This window comes from Podarcis gaigeae (assembly GCF_964106915.1).
Source record: "Podarcis gaigeae genome assembly, chromosome: 14".
Lineage (NCBI taxonomy): Eukaryota > Metazoa > Chordata > Lepidosauria > Squamata > Lacertidae > Podarcis > Podarcis gaigeae.
The window spans coordinates 6,296,546-6,315,509 of NC_139690.1; the positions used below are offsets into that span (position 1 = coordinate 6,296,546).

Consider the following 18,964-nt stretch of genomic DNA (forward strand, 5'->3'; position numbering starts at 1 on the left):
CAGTTTGTGCTAGTTTTAAAAAGTCATTCCTCTAAAAATGTGAGTTATTTATTTTTCTGTATTACTGCTGATACTTGAAAAAGTTTTATCCAGCTTATTTGAAGTACTTCTGTTTGCCAAATCAAAATCAATACAGATGTAATTAATACATCTCATTGATTTTTCTGCCTAGCAGAACCAAGCAACCTTAAGATCTATCCTACCCTGAGGGCATCAGATAGAGATGGAATACTCCAAGGATGATCATAACACTATGAAATAAGCTTTGTATTATCAATACCAGGCTCGCTCTTGACCAAGTGCCTGGGGTCTCTTCAAAAAGATAAGTTTGCTGACATGATACACGTAGCTTAGTTCCTAATGCTCTTAAAACTGAATTGGAGACTTCTCGCAAGCTGGAACCTCGTCTTCTAAACTCACATCCAATTACTAAAGGATAATCAACAGCAAGCAATTCTCCTGGAATACTGACTAGCACTGCTTGGATTACTGTCCTCAGTAATAAGCACTCACTGCTGTAAGCTAATTCAAATATACCTAGCTAATCCACAAATAACCTTCAACAGACACCCAAACAAAAAAGTCAGGGACTACACAAATACTGCGCCGACTATTCACCAACTAATGAACGACCAGAAACTATTTAAAATACCTAGGCGCTGACATCCATTTCCAAATAAACACGTTTAATTGAAACGGCAAGGCAAGTAAAGCTATTGATAAATTAAATATTTAAAATACTCAGGATATGAGTTTGGAAATCCACAGAACCTGCAGCCACAGACCACTCAAGAGTAGTGTTAAGGATTATTATATGGACTGGAGAACTACTGAATTCATTCTATTAAGCAAATATTTATAATGATCTACTATTTTAATACTATTCCAATAGAATTCTGTTGTATTTTTGTCACATTTTGTCACTTTAGTGCATTTTTCATCTTTGTTGGAAGCCGCCCAGAGTGGCTGGGGAAACCGAGCCAGATGGGCGGGGTACAAATAATAAATTATTATTATTATTATTATTATTATTATTATTATTATTATTATTACTGCATAAGAAAGATGCCTTATGAGGCATACACCCCAAAGAGGTGGCTAAGATACACCTGTCATTTGAAGAACACTGTGTCTTCTTTTTCTTCCACTGTAAAACACCCACAATATCCACTGAGGTGCAAGGCTATCCATCCAGCACCAAAAGAAACTTTGTTCTATCCATTATTTTGCACAGAACTCAAAGGATACAAAATTTGGATATAGTTTTAGGGGTACAGTCACTCCTATTGCTCAAAAAATATATAGTTTGTTGGGTTTTCACCTGTTTTATGCTGTATGAAATGATGAATAAGCTTACATTCTGCTTTGTTTTAATGTGTAAAGTGGCTTACAATAATAGAGCATCATACAATATATAAGAGCATATACAGCAAGCCATTCATAAAACAGCTATCACAATGGAGCACAACAAAACAATAAAATAGGAAAATCATCAAGAGGGAGTAGCATTAAATTAATAAATAATGAAGGGTGATATACATTGTTTTATATAAATATAGTGGGTTGCAGCCAACCAAGTTCTACTCAGAGTAGACCCATTAAAATTAACGGATCTGCCTTACTCATGTCTATTAATTTCAGTGGGTCAACTCTGAGTAGGTCTAACATTGAATACAACCCAATATATACAAGATATAAATGCTGCATTTTAAACTGTTGAATGAAAAATAAAACCATGGGAACATCAAACATGGGGAATAATGACATTTAGAAATTATATTATATTGCAAATTCATTCTGCATGGAAATGTTAGAAATAAGCTCACAATTATCTGTAGGTTGTTAAGAATTCACTCTGGAGAATATCATTAGATAGTGAAAAACAAAGGAACCTTGAATGAGTAATCAATAGCAACTGCCAGAAAATGAGATAGATTAGGATTCTCTCTGGTGGTTTGTCTTAGAAAGTTTTCATTAAATGCATTGTGCTAACAAGTCATTAGATAGGTACATGATCGCATAGCACTTAAAAATAAATGGGATCTGTTGGAAATCAAACAGTGAAGAATGAAAGGTCTAATAAATTCTTGATTTGCTGATAATTTCATCGTCCAGAAGAACTGGTTGATGAGATGAAAGGAATGGGGACCTTGGGTGGAGGTGACCACATCACAATACTGAGGAAAAGGAAATCTTGATTCAAGCCAGAAGTGCCTCAAATATGCACTAAAGGAGGTGCCTCAGAGTTCTGCTCTGGGCCTGGTGTGATTTAATGCCTTTATAACATGACTTGGATGGAGTGGAGGAGATGATCATCAAATTTTCAGTGGACATCAAATCTTGGGACATTGTGGAGGCGCTGCAAACACCAGACATGATCTAAGATATTGACAGGATGGAGAACTGGTCAAACTAACAAAAATTATTTAAACAGAGATCAATAAAAAGTTTGGTATTTAAAGTATGAAAAATCAGATGTGCAAATACAGTATGGGTGACACCTGGCTTGACAGCACACATAGAAAAAGGAGCTAGGGGTTTTAGCAAACCATAAAGTCAGCAGTAGAATGCAGCAGCTAAAAAGGGTAATACAAATCTAGGCTGGATCAACAAAAAGACAGTGTCCAGTATAGGATTTCTACCTGTCCATAAAAAATGGAATTGTCCCATTTTTGGAAGTAAATAGATGTGTCCTGTTTTAATTTAAAATGGGATGCAGTTCTTCTATTTCTGAAATCATCATCAAACCATGGTAGGAGAGCGAGAGTTTGTGCAAAGCAAAACCAAGATGTGCTGGGAAGGAGCAGAGTACAGTGAGGTTGCCGTTGTTCGAACTCGCTGCCTCCCTCCTGTGCCTGCTTGAAATGTGATGCCTAAGCCACCAATTGGAAGAGAAGCAAGAGGAAGAACCGCATCTCAAAGGAGGCAGAGTGTGATGGTGCTGACTGCCTGTAAGCTCCAGTCCCACGCTGCCAGAAGCGCCTGTGGAGGGCAGAGGAGGCTTGGAGCCTAATGTTGCGCTGGGTGCTCTGTCTTGGTTTGGGGCGGCAGCGGAGAGTGAGGGCGAGATGGGCAGCATACGAAGCACCACCTCACATGAAACAAACATGAAATGTCCGCTGCTGCAGCTGCTGGGCCACCACTTACTCCTTGGTAGCAGTGGCAGCAGCTGGCACAGGGATGGCACTGGGCTTTGACGTGGCACTCCAGGTCTCAGCCACCCCCAGCATCAACCTGTGCTGGTTCTGGGCTATCTGTTGGGCTGAGGCATGCAATGGAGAGGTGAGGAACAGGTGGCCAGGTGCACGGGGAGGGGAGGGATGGCGAGTGGGAGAAGGTGGCCCTTGCTCACTCGTATGGTGGAGGGGGAAAGCATGAGTGAGCACAGGGTGGCAAAGATGGGACTTGCACCTGACAGGAAACCAGAAGCCTGGGCTACCGCAGGAGGCTAACAGACACTGACAGGCACCCCAGGATTCAAATTGCTGGTGCTGCTGTACAAGTGAGAATGCTTCCCTACCTGACTCCCGAGTAAGTTTGCTGCTGCCTGAGTGAAATGCTGTTTCTCCAGCCACAGTGTGGATAATCTGGCTGGCACTGAGGGTTTGGTGCTAGAAAAGCCGCCCTGCACGACTCCAAAGTAAAAACTGCTCTTAATTTTTCAATTCATTTGAATACTGTGCTGTTAGAACAAAGGGTGAGGAAGAGGAAGAGCTGTAGCTGCCTGCTGCCCTTTTAAATGCACTCCCTGTCTCCCCTATCTGTCTCAGGGGGTGTGGGGAAAAACTTTGAGCCCCTCATTTCAGGGACTGTTCAGTCTTACTGATTTACAGTGGTGCCCCGCAAGACGAACGCCTCGCAAGACGAAAAACCCGCTAGACGAAAGGGTTTTCCGTTTTGGAGGCGCTTCGCAAAACGAATTTCCCTATGGGCTTGCTTCGCAAGAAGAAAGCCCATAGGGAAATCTCCGGGGACCTCTTTTAAATGCTAGCGGTGGGGAGCAAAGCCTTTCCCCCCCCTCCGGCCTTCAGAAGAGGTCCAGGAAGGCCGGCGGGGGCCGAAAGGCTTTGCTCCCCACCGCCAGCATTTTAAAAGCAGTCCGGGATAGCAGGGAAGCGCTTCCCGCTATCCCGGATGGCTTTTGAAGGCAGGCGGCGGGGGGGGGGAGCAAAGACTTTCGCCCCCCACCGGCCTTCAGAAGAGGTCCAGGACCTCTTCTGAAGGCGGGCGGGGGGCAAAAGTCTTTGTCCCCCTTGCCTGCCTTCCCGGGGGCTTTTAAATCGCCCCGGGACAGCGGATAATTCCTCCACTGTCCCGGGGCGATTTTAAAATGCTGGCGGGCAGCAGCGCTGCCGCCCGCCAGCATTTTAAGATCACCCCAGACAGCGGAGAAGTCCTCCGCTGTCCCGGGGTTTTTAAAATGCTGGTGGGCGGCAGCGAAGGCTTCGCGGGCAGCAGCGCTGCCGCCCGCCAGCATTTTAAGATCACCCCAGACAGCGGAGACTTCTCCGCTCCTGGGGCGATTTTAAAATGCTGGCGGGCGGGAGCGCTGCTGCCCGCGAAGCCTTCGCTGCCGCCCACCAGCATTTTAAAATCGCCCCAGGAGCGGAGAAGTCTCCGCTGTCTGGGGTGATCTTAAAATGCTGGCGGGCGGCAGCGCTGCTGCCCGCGAAGCCTTCGCTGCCGCCCACCAGCATTTAAAAAACCCCGGGATAGCGGAGGACTTCTCCGCTGTCTGGGGTGATCTTAAAATGCTGGCGGGCGGCAGCGCTGCTGCCCGCCAGCATTTTAAAATCGCCCCGGGAAGTCTCCGCTGTCCCAGGGGCTTTTAAAATGCTGGGGGACGGCAGCGAAGGGTTCGCTGCCGCCCGCCAGCATTTTAAGACCGCCCCGGGACAGTGGAGAAGTCTCCGCTGTCCCGGGAAGGCAGGCGGGGGGGGGAGCAAAGACTTTCGCCCCCCACCGGCCTTCAGAAGAGGTCGGGGGACAGACTGTCCCCAGACCTGGTCTGAAGGCGGTTTCCATAGGAACGCATTAATTGATTTTTAATGCATTCCTATGGGAAACCGTGCTTCGCAAGACGAAAAACTCGCAAGACGAAAAGACTTGCGGAACGAATTAATTTCGTCTTGCGAGGCACCACTGTAGATAGATATTCGCTTCCCTTTGCTGTTTGGTGCTAAGCATCATGTATTTGTCTATTGATGTAAGTGGACTTATGCAGAAAGCATATTGTTGCTACATACAGATCTGAGAAATTTCAGTGGTGCAAATCTGTTTTGGATTTTGTAAAAGGATCTTTCAGGCATGCCTTTTTGCACATGCTCACTCCAGATCCTTGGCAATGTACAACAAAAGGTCTCAGGAAGTGCCACTTACTATTGCCTTGCAAACTGAGAGTGTCTGAAATGTGCAACACAGATCATTTGTTGACAGAAGCATTGCAAAGCAAACTTTGGAAGCATTTAACAAAGCTTTTAACCTTATGTTCTGAGGCAAACCTAGCAGTCATGGAATTGGAGAGCAAGACAACTTGCAGATTGCCTGAACCATAATATTAAATTGTAGAAATAAACTCTAATAATTATAGTAATAAAATATTTCTTTAACAGATTTATAAGCTGCCTTCTAGTGTGACTACCCTCACAAGGTAGCTTTCAGTCAATATTAAAATTCAAAAATACAGATGACTGCACACATATTACAAAAGCTATTGCACAAAAAGATAACAAGATAGAGGGGGAGGACTGTAGCTTCACAGAAGGGGAGGAGTGTAGCAGAAGACTGGAAAACCAACAGGAAGTGAGCCAGAGCAAATGGCAGGCAGAGCCACCCCTCATTGGTTGTAAAGGCGGGCAGGTGAGGATTGGCTCAGGGCAGACTGAGGTTGGCAGGGCAGTGCCAGATGTGTCCTAAGGGCCAAGCCTCCATTGCTACTTAGAACTGATACACATCATGGTTACATCACTGACACCGTGGTTATAGCAAACCATGGCAAGAAAGAGATACAACAAGAGACTTTATAGCATGTCCCCAATCTCCTAACCATGGTTAGAAAATCAGGACCTGCAGGTGGAGCATGATATTGATAAATATATTGATATAGCAATATATTGATATATTGATAAAATGGGAGAATTGCAGAGCAGAAAACTTCAAACATACATATCCAGATCCTATACAATCACAAGCCATCTATCTGCATCACCTCTGCATGCCCAGAAACACTAACAGCATTAGTTCTAATAAGCTGCTGAAATGTTTTAAAACTAAAACATTTACCTGACAGCCTGAGAGTCCTGGTTCTCGACCAAACAATGGAAATTGAGTTCTTTCTGATGTCTTTCCTATAAAATTAAAAATAAAAATGAACTACGTACATGCAGAGAACCTCATAAGTAGTGATTTAACAACACATCAATACAGCATAAAGGGTACATAAAAGAAAACAAGTACAAATGTTTGATACTTAAAAAGGTTGATTTTTTTTTATCAGAAGCAAAAACTACAATTATTAATTTACACACTTTGGCTTAAAATGAGGAACTTGAAAAAAATACATTTGATACACTTGCTAAACCTGTAATGAAAAATGCTAGCTTTTGATGCCTTCCAAGTATGAAATTATTTTTGCTGTTTGATATTGAAAAAAATGTTATTTACAAATTGCTGCTTAAGACTGCAAGGCATGCAGGGGTTGAGACCTAGATAATCCATCCCTCTTGTAACACAGAATTGGAGTTTCTTGGGAGGTTAATAAGACTGACACATATTTCACTATCGCTTACTTGAAAAACGGACACATTACTGTTAAAAAAGCAAAAGAAAGTTACCAATTTCTTGCTCAAGCAATTTGCCCCCAGCAACTGTCAAGAGACCAAGCAAATAAAATACCTAGCTTGCAAAATTGTTTGAAGCAGTATGAATCATGCTGTTCATGTTAACTGCACTCAGCATTTTCTTTCCTGTAAATAAGAAGCCCTATGCCAAATGATAAACAGCTTTGACTAAAGTATGCAATATTCCAGGCAGGGTTTATAAACAAAATATTTGCACTAGACTAAATTACAAGCACTGAAAAATTGCTGCGGCAGAGGACAAGCTGAAATCTACATCTCTACAACTTTGTGGGAGAACACCTTCCCAAACATATATTAAATAGTCACTTCCTTTATTTACAGACTGCTGTCGTTGGGCCTTTGAGCTCCCAGGCAATATAGATTCACTCTGAAATAGGTAACTCCAAGGGCCAGAACAACTAGACCCATAACCTCATTGCAAAACCAGCACTGCATGGCTAAATTCTAGATCTGAGATGATTCAGCCCAAACATGTGACATCAACAGCTCTTAGGATAGAATATACTTCTATTTCAGTAGAAAGCAAGGTCTGGCTTTGGGGTGGAACATATTGTCTGCAGTTTTTTCTCTTAGAAGAGTGTATTTCTAATTTGCTAGTGTGTGAAAACTCTTAGGAGTGGTTAGAAGAATTTCCAGTTAAACAAATTTTGTATGTGTGGTATGTCAGTACCCTCTTTTATTTTCAGTGCAATAATGCAAACATCTGGTTTCTCTTAACAGATCAATGTAATTTGACATCAGAGCTCTGTAACAGGAATTAAGAATGTGGAGCCTTCTAGATTTTGTTGGACTACAACTCCCAATGCTGGCTGTGGTTGTTAGGAGTTTGGAGTCCATTCAACAACTGGAGGGTCATAGAATATCCATCCCTGCTCTATAACAGGCATGTTCTTCAATACATAGAAGCCATTTTAGCAAGTAAACAGTGTACAGAATAACAACAGCAACAACCACCACCATCATCATATCAGGGGGTGCTGTGAATCCACAAGGTGACTGTTAATTACTTGAAGTTGTTACTTTTCCTAAAGTATAGGAAACCATTTGCATTAATTTCCTGCAGCATTTTCTTGCCAGCTATTTTTGAAGTAAGATTTAACGGCATGCCATATGTGAAGCGTGTATGCCCATGTAAAAGGTAGGAGTTAGAAACTGCATTATACAAGTTACTATTTTGTAATTTTTATAGGGTCAAAATATTTATTTGTTCTCTAATTGCTCCCTTCCCAGAAAGATCTTTAGAGCAGCATATGGCCTTCCTGGTCACGGATATGCAATTCCATGCAGCTGACCGCCAATGTTATATTCCAGGCTCTTGAGATTTGTAAGCAACGTTTGAAGAACTGATAACAAGTACTGGTTGTTTTGATCTTGTTCAAATCTTGTTTCCATTTTTAACAATGAGAAATATGTTGGTTGTGAGCTTTTCTGTATTTTTGTTTTCCCCTCCCCCCATATTGTATGGAATCTTTTGTGTTTTTTTAATGAAGGTGGGTGCGTTATTAATAAAAGAATGTGGGAAGCCAAAGACCCATCTAGGTTAGCATCTTGTTCTCATGGTGGCCTATGGGAAACCCACAAACAGGACCTGAAGGCCACAGCACTTTTCCCACCTGCAATTCAAGCAACTGCTATACTGAGGCATACTTAGTAGGTTAGTAGTCATGGTTAGTAGACTCTATGAGTTTGTGTAAACCTCTTTTGGAGCCATCCAAGTTGGTGACCACCATTACCTCTTGTGGGAACAAACTATGTGCTGTGTGAAGAAGTACTTGATTTTGCTGGAAATTTCCAACGTTCATCTGCACTGGGTGGCCCCATATTATGGGATTGGGGCAAACCTTTTCCTATCCACTTTCCCTGCAACATGCAGTTTTACACACATAGAATTGTGTATCCTCTTATTTGCCTTTGCTCTAAACTAAAATGTTCAAAAGCTGTAACCTTTCCTTGCGGAGGAATTGCTCTTGAACTTGAACTCAGGTTTATCTAGCTTCTTCTCCAAAGAGCTCCTGTGAGGCTGAGAAATAGTGACTGAGCCAAGATCACCTAGTGAACTTTGTGGCTAAGGGGGAATTTGAACCCAGGATTTCTTGGTCCTGATCCACTCTACAAGATCAGGCAGGGTTTCATGGCAACCCAAGACCTCCTGCTCCTGCTGAGCATGCAGCATTTCAAACCCACACCCCATGCTCACAGGAAGCATCTCAAGAGAAGAGTGTGTCCTGTCACAACAATGCTGCTTACATCTCCATTGCATTAATACAAAGAAGGGCAGGTGCCACTGCCATGAAACCAGGTAGTCTCATGAAGTGGGATCAGCTGGGGATAAAACAAAGAGTACACTGGGAAAACCTTCTGCCCTCAACTTCCACTGAGCAACAGGCTGCCATTGAGTACTGGCAAACAAGTGGTGGGGCGGGGAAGGCTGCTCCAATATATTCCTTCCACTCCAACCCTCTCATTCTTCCAAGAGAGAAATATTAAATACACACCCTTCCCATAACGCCATTACAAAATCAAATATGCAACTAAAGTGTGAATTAACTATGTCTACTTAATCATTTAAACTGGTTTGCCAGTCCCCTCCTGCATATATCAGTAGCGGCGGCAGCAACAGTGGCAACATATCCACTGAAAAAAGATAAAAATGGCACCTGCACAGAGTCCAGCAGGGTCAGCACTGTCAGTGCTGGGAGAAAACCCTGCTTCTCTACACTTCAGGAGGCATTGGATGGCAGTGGTGATCTCTCGTTCTCTCTCATCTGCTCTGATCTTAACACAATGCTTGGTGATTTCTGCCTGCACATGGAAAACATCCAAGCTGCTTGGAGCACTGATGCGGAAGTAGACAGCCGAACACTTTGATCTTTCTTGAATACAGTGGTACCTCGGGTTACATACGCTTCAGGTTACATATGCTTCAGGTTACAGACTCCATTTACCCAGAAATATTACCTCAGGTTAAGAAATTGTGCTCCGGCGGTGCAGCGGTAGCAGAAGGCCCCATAAGCTAAAGTGGTGCTTCAGGTTAAGAACGGTTTCAGGTCCAGAACAAATTAAGTTCTTAACCCGAGGTACCACTATACTTGCAATCACTGCCATCCCTTAGTAAACCTGCCTGCTCCTTCTGTGAAGAAGAGGAGAACTGACTGCTGCCAGTGGCTTCCCCATTGACAAAGGCAAGGAAAGTCAGCTTTGTTGGAACTGTATCAGCAGGAAGGATTGTGGAGAATGGAACTTCAGCAAACCCCTCTCCATTCTGAAGAGGGAGTTATCTGTGTTTGTATGTGTGTGGGATGACCACATCCCATTTTTTGTCATCTCTACTGCTATCATACAACCCTAAAGGGTTGGACAAGAATAAATGCAACCCTCAAAAAAGCATAAAAAAGGGGGGGAGGGATCCCCATTCCTACTATGATGAATACATACTAAAGGTAAAGGTAAAGGTACCCCTGCCCGTATGGGCCAGTCTTGACAGACTCTGGGGTTGTGCGCCCATCTCACTCAAGAGGCCAGGGGCCAGCGCTGTCCGGAGACACTTCCGGGTCACGTGGCCAGCGTGACATCGCTGCTCTGGCGAGCCAGAGCCGCACACGGAAACGCCGTTTACCTTCCCGCTGGTAAGCGGTCCCTATTTATCTACTTGTACCCGGAGGTGCTTTCGAACTGCTAGGTTGGCAGGCGCTGGGACCGAGCAGCGGGAGCGCACCCCGCCGCAGGGATTCGAACCGCCGACCTTTCGATCGGCAAGTCCTAGGTGCTGAGGCTTTAACCCACAGCGCCACCTGCGTCCCTGAATACATACTACATTGATACAAAAACCTCTGATGCTGAATACATACTACATTGATACAAAAACCTCTGATTTAGCATTTCACCATTATAACACAACATATGGCATAAGAATATAAGGAAACACCCTACTTAGATTTTCACCATCATAAACAGTTTCGTGTCACCTGAAAATCTGACTCTCTCACTGCTCAACCCCAGATCATTTATGAATGCATTCACCCTACCACATTTTGAATGAAATGGTGTGGACTGCAGGGTGATGTGTAAATGTTAGCTCAAAGTTGCTGTAAGAGGCAGAGAATAAAAGTGTAACATCAGGAGGCAAAACACTGTTTTTGTTTTGAATGTGCACTCCTGTCATTTTAAAGAAATGCAAGTCTTGGAAATTCAGCACACTACATCTTTGGATTTTCTGGGCCCTTCCTTAAAAAAAGGAGGGAATTAAAATACTTCACAACTCTTCAAGAATTCAACTACTGATTGCAAAGCAAATACAGAATATAACATTAAACATCCAAATTACTTGGAGTCTTACAGCTTCCAGAACAAAGCAAAGCAATGTTTGAGCACTTTACATGCAATATATGGTGATTTCATTTACTGAAACAATATGAAAAAATAATACTACAGTATGTTGATTTTATAATACCGTATATGTGAGCATCCATATATATCTGGTTGGCCACAATGGATGGCGTTTGCTTTGATCTAGCAGTGCTTTTATTTTGTTCATTGTCTTCTCCTAAACATATTCCACTTCACATACACACCAATAAGCATCTAGAAGCAGAGGAAAACCACATACTTTCCCCCAAAATGCATGAGATCCTAAAGTATAATGGCTTGCTTGAGCTAAGATGGAGGGGATGGAGGATTGCACACTGGACAGGGACCATGTGCAACCTGAATATTTGAAATAGTTTTCATTTTCCAATAAGATTTGAGCAGCCTATTTTTTTTCTAGCCAGTGTGCAGAAAATGCTAATCAAACAAAACTCACTGTCAGTAAAGGATCGGACTATAAAAAGGCATGTAGGATTGCATGTTCCCTTGCTTTTATTTCTGCTTAATGTTGCACCTTAACATAACTGCTTCTTCCCAACAGGATGAATATTTCAAAAGATTTGTTGTGCTGTTTACATTTTGAGGCATTTGTTAACTGGTACTCTTCCCCTGGGCCAAAGATGAGCAAATACCCTCTCTTCTCATTGGGCCTATTATCATTTTAATTACGTTCTCTTCCCAGGTGGTCATGTTCCTGGATTGCTGCAATTTATAAGCAGTTACTAAATACATGCAGAATGTTAACTAAGGTATAATTATTTTTCACAGCTTAATAAAAATAATTATGGTTGTAAGCATATTGTTACTTGAATACCCTCCTTTTGCTGACCTTTTAGTTGTGTGTTGGTTACTTTTGTATGTGATGATTTTACAAAAGAGATAACTAGTGTTCTACTTTGCTTGAAAGTTCAGAGGTCCACAATTCCATTTCTTCTAAATGTCTAGAAGAGCCAAGCAAATAATTTGCCATGAATAATTTACATAGTGAATTTAGTTTTAGTTTTCTTGTGGAGCATCTGTGAGCTGACTGCATTTCTTCCCAATCTGTTTTTCAGTTATTAGGCCATTTTTGAGCTTTCCCCTCTTATCATTGTAACATTTATTTCAGGGGTTGCCAACCATAGTCCGCGAAGATTTTCTCTGGTGCCTTCAGGTGGGGGTCCCAGTCTCTGAGCTTCCATTTTGAAAGAAAATGAAGCTTCTAGCCCTCCTAGAAAAAAGGCTACGAAACAAAATATATAGGTGCCCTTCTAACCAAAATGAACTGGCTTAGCTGCTCCTGCCTGTCAGTGTTTGTAGCCAATAAATGAAATCACAGATGTGGTTGACAAGCGAATTATTTGGACAGTAGAAACCACTGGTGTCCTAAAGAGTTACTGTTTCATACTTCACTTTAGTTTACTTTAACTGTTTTTGTCTTATTTTCAAGTCATTGGAGCCACCTGTTTATTGCCCTGTTTGTTTTGTTGCCTGCCATCCACGTGGAACAGGCAGCAGACAGCTGCTTGAGATAATTCATGGGTAGCCAAACTAAGGCCCGGGAGCCAGAGCCGGCCCAATTGCCTTCTATATCCGGCCCGTGGATGGTCCGGGAATCAGTGTGTTTTTACATGAGTAGAATGTGTGCTTTTATTTAAAATGCATCTCTGGGTTATTTGTGGGGCATTGGAATTCATTCATTTTTAAAATATATATATATATATAGTCCGCCCCACCCCCCACATGGTCTGAGGGACAGTGGACCGGCCCCCCGCCCAAAAAGTTTGCTGACCCCTGAGATAATTTTTTGAAAACTAGGGTGGAGGGGAGGAGCAATTCTTGTTATATTTGTTTTGATGCCTGCCTGTACATGGAGCATGCAGCTGTTTGGGAAAAACCACAGTTGAATATGAGGGTGGGATGTGAGGTGGGATGCTGCATATGGGAACCATTTTCTCATTTCTCATTTCTGCTGCATACCCTGCAGCAGGGATTGTTTCAGAGTTGTGGGTGCAGTCTAGTGCATAGGCATGCTGATGACAATACTAACGATCATCTTTTTTCCTGCTTGTTGTTGAGGTGTTTGGGGGCAGGGGGAGCATTTCAGGGGCATCATCACCACCTTTTCCTCCTGCCTGGCCCACAGCAGGGCATGTTCCCAAGTACGGTATTTGGGGGTGGGGAAAGAGCTCAGTGCAAAGGTAGAAACATTATCATCATTATCTCCTTTACATCCTTAATTCTGAAAAGCTTGTAAAGGACACTCAGCTTCAAACATCATACTACTCTGGGCCAATATTGTTCAAGTACTTCTTCATGTAGTGCATGGTTAAACTATGGAACTCACGTCCACAGGAGGCAGAGACAACTAATGGCTTAGATGACTTTAAAAGAGAATTGGACTAATTCAGCACCCCTAGCTCTGGTCCACAACCTGATTCAAGTAATTTTAAAAACCATAAGCAGCACCTAGCAGGGCCATCTTAAGCATATATGGCGCCATGGTACAAAGTTCCCTCCGCCCCCCCCCTTCCCCAGAGTTGTCCCTTTTTTTTTTTAGGGAAGACGGCACTGCCAGCAGGGCTGGAGGAGGCGGGCAGGGGCTAGAGGATGGTTCCTCTGGCAGGGAAGAGGCGGAGGCTGGCTGTGGTGCCTCCCGGCTCAGCTGGCTGCTTTATGCTGTGATGGTCACGGCAGACAGAGGCTTGGTGCTGCTTTGGCGTAGGCGGCATGGCGGAGGCAGGCGAGGGTGGCGAGCTGATGCCGGGAGGTGCTGCATCCAGCCTCCACCTCTTCCCCGGCGCCCTCCAGAACTTGGCGCCCTGTTCCACTAGCCTCTATGGGTAAGACAGCCCTGGCATCTAGCCTTGTTTGGTGAAGCAGGCACTAACTAACCCTTTGCTACTGGATTTTACATGCAGCATTAACTAGTCTGTTTGCAATGATAAATGAATACACATGACTGTTGAACTGGGAATAACTAGTAACAGTATTCTTAAATGCCAATGTTTTTAGGAGTGATTGATGAAAGGCTAAAACTAGTCTAACTTCCATACATACAGCAAAATCTCCCTGGAATACTATCTCCCTGGAATACTATCTCCATTCCTTCAGCAAGATTTCCGTGGAAGCCTTCATGAAAAAAATGGTGGGTGCTCACCAATAGTGCTTGCGCACAATGTTTCAAAATCTCCAGGAACCTGCTTAATCTTGAACTTGAGTTTGGATTAAAATAAGACTAATTCAGATATAAGGCTTTACTGATGCATGTCACCTACTAAAATATAAGGATTTCACTACTTAGGTTGAATGAAATGGATAGCTTTAAAATTTATAGAAACTGAAGTTTAGAAGGGTGTATATGGGATATACAGAAGCTTTACCTTATTTACTGGGCAGTTCAGACAAAAAACCAATCATAGTCTATAGCAGAGCTTTCCAAACTGTGTATCACAACACGTTAGCGTGTTGGCTGCAGTGTCTAGGTGTGTCGTCCAAACGCTCCCCACGCTTTTATAAGGGGTTAGTTTGCTAGTAAAACTGAATTACTGTGTCGCAGTGTGTCAGCAACATGTAAAGTTTGGAAAGCTCTGGTCTATAGTGACAAGTTGTGTGGATGGACTGCCCTCTGCCTTCAAGTGCTCTAACTTCTTACATCTGAACTGGTCAAATTATGGTTTGTGAGTACCATTGCCAGCAAACCAGACTGTAAGCTATAATTAGTTGGCAAACTATGGCTTGCATGACACAGTCTGTCCAGTTCAACTGCATCAAACTAAGGCTTGTCACTAAATCAGAAATAAGGAGAGAAATTTGAGAATGTGAAGCAAGGTGGAAAACACATAGGTAAAGGGTTGGCATTTTATTTGATCTGATCCACTATTAGATAGGTATATTTCTTCCTCTCAGTGAATGCAATGTTTACTATTGGTGCTACCTTAAAACAGGAGGGTGTGCTCCAATTACATGGCAAAAATTAGAAGTGCAACTCTTGTCAAGCAAATTCATCTGCATGTTAACTGAATTCTGTACTTGTGGCCCCCAACCAGAAAGAATAATAGTTAAGCTGCAGGCAAAATTGTCTCCATATACTACAATGTATTATCCCTGTCAAGCTAATGTTCTGTGTTAAACCATATGGCATGGGTACATATTCAACAAAGAAAATTCCTTAAACTTGTTATAATCAGCATTTGCAGTCATCCAAAAAAACCTGACACAAACAATAGCTATGGCGAAAGCCATGAACACAGCACAAAAATGAAGAACAGAAGAAGTGAAACTGCTGTGAAATGACTATATATTTTATAATTTTCCTAAGCAACTGATTTTCAATTACACTAAACTCAAACCTCCCGACACAAAATCATTTTGTTGAACAAATCTGTATTTGCATAATATACTGCATGCAAATAATACTCCTAAATAAATATAATGTGGTATGTGTAACAATGTTGTTAAAAATGAGCACTTTCTAATTCTCATGGTTCTTTCTTCCCCATAGTTGTTGCATAATTACAGAAGTCTAACAGTGCTTCATTAGAAATAAGGCCATTTAAATCAAATATCTTCATATGCATTGAGGGTAGGTCATAGGTGAATTAAAAACTCCCCAAAGTCTCTGGTACCTGGCACAACCCATCATATCAAGTCAGAAATGAGGCTCAAAGAAGAGCAGAACTTCATTCCAGCCCCCAGAGTAGTAACAATAAAATGCTGAGAAAACACACCATCAAATCCTGAACACAGCATCAATTTCGGTTAATTACAGTCTTGTAAGCAATGTGATTATTCAAACAGCTCGTGCAAATGTTAATGAGTTCTTATTTGCATATTTATTTTTCCTTTGTTGAAATGTCATTATTACATTCTACAGTGATGAATACTGCTGATGAAGTGGTCTGATATGTAATTAGTCATTAGATGGAATGAATAGATCAATTATGAAAAAACTGAGATTAAGAAATAGCAAACAAGACTGCCCAATATTATAAATGAATCTTTGAGAGAGAGAAAACTGAGACAACCACATAATATTTTTTTTTGCTATTTAGATTTCAAAATCGTTAACGATAAATAAAACAACCAATTAAAAAAAGTGAGGTTTTAAGGATAATAAATTAATCAGACAGTAGAAGTGTTCTGTGAAAATGGGGGTTAGACCTCTGATGTTGATCCCTTAAATTATTTTTGATATCAACTATTATTTACAAATGATTGCTCAGCCTTCTAAAGTGTGTGTGTGCATACTGTCGTTGGTTTCTTTAAAACCCAAAACCCAAAATGCATACCACAGAAATGGGAGAGAGTATGGCCTGAAATCCTAGTCTATTTTAAAAAGGAACATCTTCCTTAGCCTTTTGCGACTACTTGCTATAGTTATTAAGGCAGCGCTTGCTATTTGCTGGGGGTGGGGGAGAACACATTACTGCAGACCAGATGGGAACATTCCACATGACCAAACCAATCAATCACCTTGGTGGGGCGCAGGTGCAACACAGCCGTGTAGCAACACACCATTTCACAGTCTATCGGGCACAAACACATGGTCACCAATCAATGGCACCCTAAGGACCTCAGAGGGGGGAGGCTCTCTCGAGTCTTACTGGTCCATGCCTGATGACTTCATAATCACACATCATTTCATTCACTGAAGGATGCAAACTAGCATTCTAATAACGTTCTATTGAAAGCATTTTAGGTTGTGCATATTAATAAGAGCGCAGTTTGAAGTACAGTCACGGAGTTGAACCTGTACGGAGTGGAGACTAAAGCGACTTGAAGCTGAAAACTTCTGCCTTGGAGGATATTTTGCTCAGTCCAAGATCAGTGACAAAATCATTCATTTTGCAGCAAAACCCACATACAATTCCATTTTCACACAAAGAAGCCATTAAAAAATACTAGGCTAGTGGAGCTAAAGGGGCAAATTTTAATGTGTGAATACACCTCCCCTTAGACTACTGCAAAATATTTATTTTGACAACTTTTCTAGTGTAGTACCTATGCAATTTTTTATTATTATATACAAAGATAATTGATTAAAGCTTTTCCCACTCGTCAGTGTAGCCCCATACTGCCACTGTGTGGCATCTTGCATTCAGACCAATCATTCCTAGAGCAAAAGAGCAGAGCGGGACAGGGAATAAAAAGTTAAAATCTGGCAGCCAGCCTATAGAGTGTGAGTACTTATACTCGCTGGACAATTGCTCTTTTATCCTTTTATATCCCCAGAAGGTTTATATTGTTTTCCTTTTTTGACCAACACATATATGGCATCAAGAGGCAGCAGAATGGGAACATATTACATATTTCATCCAGATAGAATGGCAAGTGTCCACCTTTGTTTTACAATTATACAATTAAGTTTCTCCCCAGATGCTAGCCCACTGTTTGAGTGCTGGATTGATCTTTCCAACTTTGCACTAGACACCTCTTACTAACCACCAAAACTTCCCCTAACAAATTATTATCTCCTAAATATTATATCCATGAAATCCTAGGACCATACTTAGCTATATCAAGTGTCGTGAGGTTACTAAGATTATAAACTCTGAATACTTCCACACATTACTTGAATTAATCCAGTCTTATTTCCAATGCACAGAAAAATATATGTCAAAGAAGTTTTATGTCAGTGTCATGTTCTGCATCTCCACACTGCATTCATGCCTGCTGCTTCTATAGAAGGTAACAAATAATTTACTGTAACTTATTTCAATTATTGCTTTGACATCTCAAAGATCTCCAGTACTCTTAACTTGCCACAACACCAATGGGCCTTTAGTATAACATAGTTTTAGTCTTTATATTTTTTTTAAAGTAAATTTTCATTGAATTTTAACAATAAACAGAAATTGCAAATGGTGTATTTCTCCTGTTTTTGCCTACAGAACTAAAATGTAAGAAGTGACGTAGTCTGTACCAGGTCAGCACAGCATTTTTTTCTATGAGCAAATCCATACAAAAAGACATCTGAGAGGCTGGGGGCTGCAGCACATTGCCTTTTTTAAAAAAATAATAATTTTTATTAGTCAATTTTTATTAATCAAATCAAATCAAATCACATCACATAAATTACGAATTACAAAGCCGAATTTTAAATTTTTGTTGAGGGGACCCATATTTCAAGTTCCGATGGGGGATTCCGATCATCTTCTTGCTACTGCGTTAATATCCAAATCAGTCCAAATAATGTTCATAATTCTATCCAGTATCCACATCTCATCTTGTTCGTATATTTTTTTATTTTTTTATTTATGATCTCTTCTGATAATCTCCTTAAACAGATAAACACCAATTATAATCCTGTGTGAATTTTTCCGTTCGTCCAATCCTCATATCAAGATGGTTTCCATATATTATCGCTTTCATAAATAACATCGCTCTTTCCATCATTAATCTTGCAGATCTGTCGCTCTTAAATCCCTCTGAGGAGTCTCACCCATAATATAAAAACAGCTCTGTTCCTCCTCCCACACTTAAGTCCTCTGACAGAACTTGCCAACATGGCAACAGTATTTTAACTGCTCATTCCAAAGCTCTTATACTTTCCATGATCTTCTTGAAACATGCTTTGGTTAGAAAATTATCTCCACACAGACATAAATCCACAGTTTAAGTCCTTAAAACAGTACTTCTGACTTGTGGGGGGGGGGGGATTCTTGTTTAATCACATAGAGGAAAGAAAGGAAAGTTTCCCCCCCTCCCCCATCCAGTCCCTTTGCCATACCGAGCCTTGGTGATCTTCTCATGATTTA

At 41.7% G+C, this 18,964-nt stretch overlaps 1 protein-coding gene across 24 annotated transcripts in view; it reads right to left on the minus strand.

Moving 5' to 3' along the window:
* TCF12 (transcription factor 12) overlaps positions 1–18,964 on the minus strand; it is a 137,777-nt gene that overhangs the window by 59,155 nt on the left and 59,658 nt on the right. For all 24 annotated transcript variants that reach the window (XM_083712605.1, XM_083712599.1, XM_083712616.1 and 21 more), the window contains one exon: positions 6,283–6,347. In XM_083712605.1, coding sequence (XP_083568731.1) covers positions 6,283–6,347 — 65 coding nt within the window. The remainder of the gene's footprint in view (positions 1–6,282; positions 6,348–18,964) is intronic.